The sequence below is a fragment of the Primulina tabacum genome, chromosome 16 (genome assembly GCF_025594145.1).
Source record: "Primulina tabacum isolate GXHZ01 chromosome 16, ASM2559414v2, whole genome shotgun sequence".
NCBI lineage: Eukaryota > Viridiplantae > Streptophyta > Magnoliopsida > Lamiales > Gesneriaceae > Primulina > Primulina tabacum.
Genome location: NC_134565.1, coordinates 1574615 through 1580908, shown reverse-complemented (window position 1 = coordinate 1580908; position 6294 = coordinate 1574615). Strand labels below are relative to the sequence as shown.

At 32.3% G+C, this 6294-nt stretch overlaps 1 protein-coding gene across 1 annotated transcript; it reads left to right on the top strand.

Annotated features, from left to right (window-relative positions):
* The first annotated feature begins 5228 nt into the window (after window positions 1-5228).
* Window positions 5229-5968, top strand: LOC142529659 (ethylene-responsive transcription factor WIN1-like). Its single transcript, XM_075635250.1, has 2 exons — window positions 5229-5308; window positions 5424-5968. Exons 1-2 carry the CDS (start codon window positions 5229-5231, stop codon window positions 5914-5916), a joined length of 573 nt encoding a protein of 190 aa, XP_075491365.1. The 3' UTR covers window positions 5917-5968.
* Window positions 5969-6294: the final 326 nt, after the last annotated feature.

Sequence of the window (6294 nt, the reverse complement as noted above, 5' to 3'; positions counted from 1 at the left end):
TATACATATAATTGAGGAGAATAACTTTTTTGGTCTCATAATTTGCACAGTTTTTATTTTTGTCATGTTATCAGTCAATTCACAGTGTTAATACACTTTCATTTTTTTTAATTTTATTAATTTTTCATCTAATTGCTGACATTGTACCAAAAATGATGTTATAACGCCAGATATTACTAGTATGTCTAACATCACATCAGCACTATGATAAAAAAATAACTAACATGATATAAAAAAATGATGACACAACACCAGATATTATTAATGTGTCTGATACAGCATCAGTACTCCGATAAAAAAACCGAATTTTAAAAAAATAACAAGTTAATAAACTAAAATCATGAATTATTTGATAACTTGACAAAAAAAATAATAAAAAAATACAAACTAGGTACCGAAAATGTTATTCTATCCATGTAACTGTATTGCATCATTTTTTAACAATTTCTTTTTGGTGTGATGGGACTTTATTTTGATTTTTTGTTAGATGAAATGTGATGGAACTTGAAGTAATTAATTCCACATGCAATTCGTTAAACCATGTACATTTGGTATTCACAACAAATCAACATATATAGCCAAAGGTACAATTACACTTTAGCAGCAATTTAATTAAATTTATCCCAATTATATGCCCAATAAAACATTGAGTAGTTATCTTGTGAGACGATCTCACGAATCTTTATCTGTGAGACGGGTCAACCCTACATATATTTAAAATAAAAAGTAATATTCTTAGCATAAAAAATTAATATTTTTTCATGGATGACCCAAATTAGATATCTGTCTCATAAAATACGATTCGTAAGACCGTCTCACACAAGTTTTTGTCTAAAACGTTGGTGATTCTGACGGTGAAATATTGGCTGATTATTAATGTAGCATTCAGACAACTGTACTAAAATTACTGCAGAGTGCAAAATATTCTGAAATTTGACACAGCAGAAAATTTAGTGAGGACGATTCCATGTTGGCACGCCAAGTGTGACATGTACATTTTTTTGTCCTAATTCTAATGGATTTTTATTATGATTATAAAAAAGAATATTAATTAAGCTTAAAAAGAAATCAAAAAAATAACTCGGGAGTGTTGATAAGAAACTGCACATATCATTGTCATGTAGACACCACATATGTGTAGATTATATCATAACAACGTCCAAAAATGATTTAAATTGCAAATATAACAAAATAGCATATCGATATTGTAATTTGACAATTCATGGTTACCAAAACGATAGAGAGACAAATATATACCAATGATATTACAGTTTCTTTTATATATATATTGTAAACGTAATAAGTTTAATTTTAGTTAAAATTTTAATAATTACAACAATTCAGATCAAAATAAAATATTATTATTATTATTATTATTATTATTGGAAACGACACATCATCATTCATCGGCCTCTACCCGAAATTAAGATAAGCAAACTACAATTGAAATTCTAAATATTTTCAATTCGAAGGAGAAATAATCACCACTCCCGATGCCCGTCACCGACGGCCTGAATACAATTAATTTTTCCTTCTTAACAAATAAGAAAAATAATTTTTTTGGTACACCAACTTGTCAAATTTTGAGTTTGGTCCAAGTTTTCAAAGTTTGATCCTGATACACTAACTTTTAATTTTAGCTATTTTGGTCTAATTCTCGACGTGACATTTGGCAAGCCGACAACTTTTGATGCCGCATCACCATTTTTCGATGTCATGTCAGTATTTGTCGGTGTCAAATCAGATTTTTTCGGTCTGACATCAGCAATTGGACCAAAATAGTTGAAAATTAAAAATTAATGTATCAAAAACAAAATTTGAAATGACTAAAACCTAAAATTGAACAAGTTGATAGACCGAATAAATCACATTCCTTAACTGATATTATAGATCGTCAAAGTTTGATCTTAATCCAATACATGGTTTTAATTTCATTTTTAGACATTTTTGGCTCAAAAAAAATATATATATATATATGAAAGTAGAAAAAAATACCAACTTACCCGACTAAAATCTAAATTTAACAACTTACAAAACCAAAAATATATCGGGATGAAGTCGAAAACATGTAAGTATTGGTGATCGAACACTTGAGAATCCAATGATTCAGCTGGATTGGTAGATCCCAATTATATCCCCTACAATTAATTACTCTTACTGGTTTTGGACTGTGTATGCACATGTCTGAATCGCGAGTCCTAAATCTTTAGTGAAAAGGGAAAGAGATGAGTCCGAATGTAGCCGTTGGTGGTGACTCATTTCAGGAATTCAATTTGGACTATTAACGTATTAAAGTGATGCATTTCCCTTTATGTTCCAATATTGTTCCTAAAAAATAATTTTAAAAAATCATGTTTCAAACAAATTAGATCTCAGGAGATTGGGACGATTCCTAAAATTGTGTAAAACATTATATCTACATGTGGTTGTAATATGAAAGGAATATTTCATATTTTATTTAATTTTTATTTGTTGATAATATTGTGATATTAAAACATATAGTTTTTCAAGAATATGATATCTATGATAAGATTTTCTAAAATATTGATATTTATGATAAGATCTCTAGATATTATTTTATTATTTAAAATAATTTATTTCCTAATAAAATTTTTATTTCTATATTTGTGTAGGACTCTTACAAGGAATAAACTCTAGGGCAAAAGAAGTCTATAAATAACATATCATTGTTGATGTGTGTATGTGGTTTTTTGGAGTTGAAGGAGAGCAGTGAAACATCGCAGGAAGAGCAACTAATTACGTTAGTGAATTAATAAAGATCTCAAGCCAATAGTATTGAAGTGTTGCAGTGAAGTGTTGAGAAGATTCAATCACAACACATAATCACTATTTTGATTAGTGTGTCGTTTATTCGAGAACTCTGGCTTCACATTTGTTGCATCTGTAGTTTTGATTATATGATTTGAAATATAAGTTTGGATGCACTTTACTTGCTCACTTGTTAAGCGAGTTAGCTAATTTTATTTGTTCGCTAGCATTGATTTTTGTAAACTGATAAGTTTTCTAGTGAATTGTTTTGTCCTGAGGCACCGCACAAGTGTACTAGTGCATGATTTATTTTGTCTTATTTTATTTATTAAAATTTATTTGTGAGTTTAATTAATATATTCCGCTGCATATTGTGAACACGTGTTACAACACCTGCACGCAGTATCTATATTTGATAAAGTGCTATCTGTCAACATTGCTTTTCGACCATCGATTTTGGATGGATCCAATCATGCTCTTTGGAAATTCAAGATGGGGATTTACATCAAATCCATCGAAAAAAGAGCATGATAACGTGTTTTAGATGGTTGGTTTTCACCAAGAACTGTGGATGCGGATGACAACAGTCACATCAAACCCGATAGTGCATGGACAACTAATGAAGTCCAAACTTCGAATTTTAACTCAAAAGCACTCAATGCAATTTTCACTTCGGTCGACATCAACATTATCACCAATTGCATGTTTGCCAAAGATGCATGAAAAATTCTTCAAAAACACTGTAAATGATCTGAGAGTGTGCGCAGAACTAAGCTAAGGATGCTAATCTCTAAATTTGAAAGCTCGAGGATGGAATAAAACAAGACAATCATTGTATATGATTGTAGACTACGTGATATTGCAAATTAAGCATTCAGTCTTGGCGATCCAATGTCAAATGAAAGAATGGTCAGCAAGGTCTTAAGATATCTTCCCGAACGGTTCAACATCAAGATATGTGTTATTGATGAAGTAAAAGACACTTCCACGTTTAGTTTGGAGGATTTTGATAAGCTCTCTAAAAACTTTTGAGATATCTATGGGTTTACAGAAAAAGGACAAAAACAAGACTATTGCACTACAAGTTTCTAATGACTCATTAAATGATTTGATTCAACTGTCTTAGGAAGTCAACGAGTCTGATTTATGTGAAGATTCATTCTCGTTGATTACAAAGAAATTTGGTAATTATTTAAAAAGAATGAGAGACAAGAAGAAGTTTGTTCAACCACCTAAACTGCCAACTTTGGTCGCTCACGAGAAAAATAAAAGGCTAGCAATTACTCAAGGGAAATTTAGACCTAGAAATGAATTGATGATTCAACTAGATTTCAAAAGATTAGAACTGGTTCAGTGCATAGAATGTTCTATATTCGATCATTACACAAATGAATGTGCCAACAGGCTTTGAAGGAACAAAGTTATGGAAGTCTTTTTAAGTGATGAAGAATCTAAAGAAGAGCAGGAATCCAGTAAATGAGAAAATCAAACCTCTTTGTTTGTTGTTTTGAAGAAAAAACGCTAGTTGCAAGTCAATCTGCTAGGTCTTGCCTCTGGTGTTGCAAGACTTGGTCGCAACGTCTCTTCAAAATCAGTGTGCTTGAATGCAAAAACTCTCGGTGATTCGAGTAATCTAGAAACCCGGGAAGTTGATGACGATTAAATCTCCCTAAAGAACGTGCAGATAATGTATGAAGAACTATAAGAGGACTGGATCAAAAGAAACAAGATAAATTCGATCTTCTCAAAAGAGAATACAGAACGGAAAGAGTGTATGTCAAGACTTGAAGTGGTTTTGAGCAAAAAGTACCTTGAATTGTGCAAATTCAAGGATGATCTCGAAAGGGCATCAAAGACACTGGAAAAGTTTAACTCAAGTTCAACAAAACTTGACTCAATTTTAATGATGAGAGAAGACAGTAAGAGAGTAAATTAAGGCTGGTCTAGAGTTCAAAAATAATATGTTTGAGTGTGAAGAATCTTCCAACTTTGGGTCACAACCTACTGTTTTTGTGAAAAAATCAAATATATTTTTTTTGGAAAATTATAGATTCAATCATATATGTTTGTTTATTTGTAATTTTAATTATTTATATTGTCAAATATTAGTGATTGTGAATTGTAACGTATCTCTCAGTTTTTAACAATTTTATTCATTTTTATCATGAGTATCATGTGACGTTGCTGTATAAGTCAACACTATGTTGGCATTAAGTCAAGAAAAAGACCTAAACTGAAAAATATAAAAATAGCTGATCACTACATAATGGACCAAACTAGCAAAAAAATAGACAGAAAAAAAAAAATTTTGTCATTTCCATTATAATTAGGGAGCTACAGAACCATACGCACATGTTCGTACTTCCAGCTGCTTTCATCTCCTCTATGTAATAAATCACCACTCAACTCAGTGCTTATACAATCTTCATGAGTTTGCTTAATAATTAATTCCCAAAAACATGTTACACACGAAAAAGTACAGAGGTGTTAGACAGCGCCACTTGGGTTCTTGGGTTTCGGAAATTCGCCACCCTTTGCTGTAAAATGCCAAATATCTATCTATCTATCTATCTATCTATCTATACACTGATTATTATTTCTTGCTTTTTTAGGTTGCTTCGATGAATGGGTTTTTCCTATATATGTTGTTTCGGCAAGAGGAGGGTGTGGCTGGGGACTTTCGAGTCGGCGGAGGCGGCGGTGCTAATGAGCGGAAGCAATGCGAAGACCAACTTCCCAGTCACGAAGAACCAAGAAAACGGCAGCGATATTAATTGTCCATCACAGCTGATGTCTACATCAATGCTGAATCCCAATTCCCTTGCATCCATTCTCAATGCGAAGCTTCGAAAATCATGCAAGTCTCCATCTCCCTCAGTCACTTGCCTCAGGCTGGACACTGAAAGCTCCCACATTGGGGTGTGGCAGAAGCGGGCGGGGTCCAGGTCAGAATCGAACTGGGTCATGACTGTTGAACTCGGGAAGGGGAAGATCAATGGCGGTGGCAATGTCGTATCGGCGGAGGAATGTCAAATGCCACCGCCTGTGGCGCCTCCGGGATCATCTCCTTTGGAGGTGAGGAATGGGATTAATGAAGAAGAAAGGGTTGCATTGCAAATGATCGAGGAACTACTAAACAGGAATTAATCTATTTTCCTTCTTAAATTATATTATATATATATATATATATTTAAGTTTTTGTGTGATATTTTTTCAATCATATGGTCTTCATTTTTTTTTTCCAAGCGAGAAAATAAATGGAAATATGTAATTTACATAATGCGATTAATTATATGGTATTTGGTGCAAACTGAGTGAATCGAACAATCAATTATAGTTGGTCTTGTCTTGGAAATTAGCTATGTGATATTTAATTTGGTAGTAGTTGCTAATAAAAAATTAGGTGAATATCAACTACGGCTGATATACTATATCGTATCGTATCGAAAATTTTATATGTATACCGTACCGAAAATTAAGATATAAGAAAGTTTTATATCGACACAATACCGAAATTTTTGATAA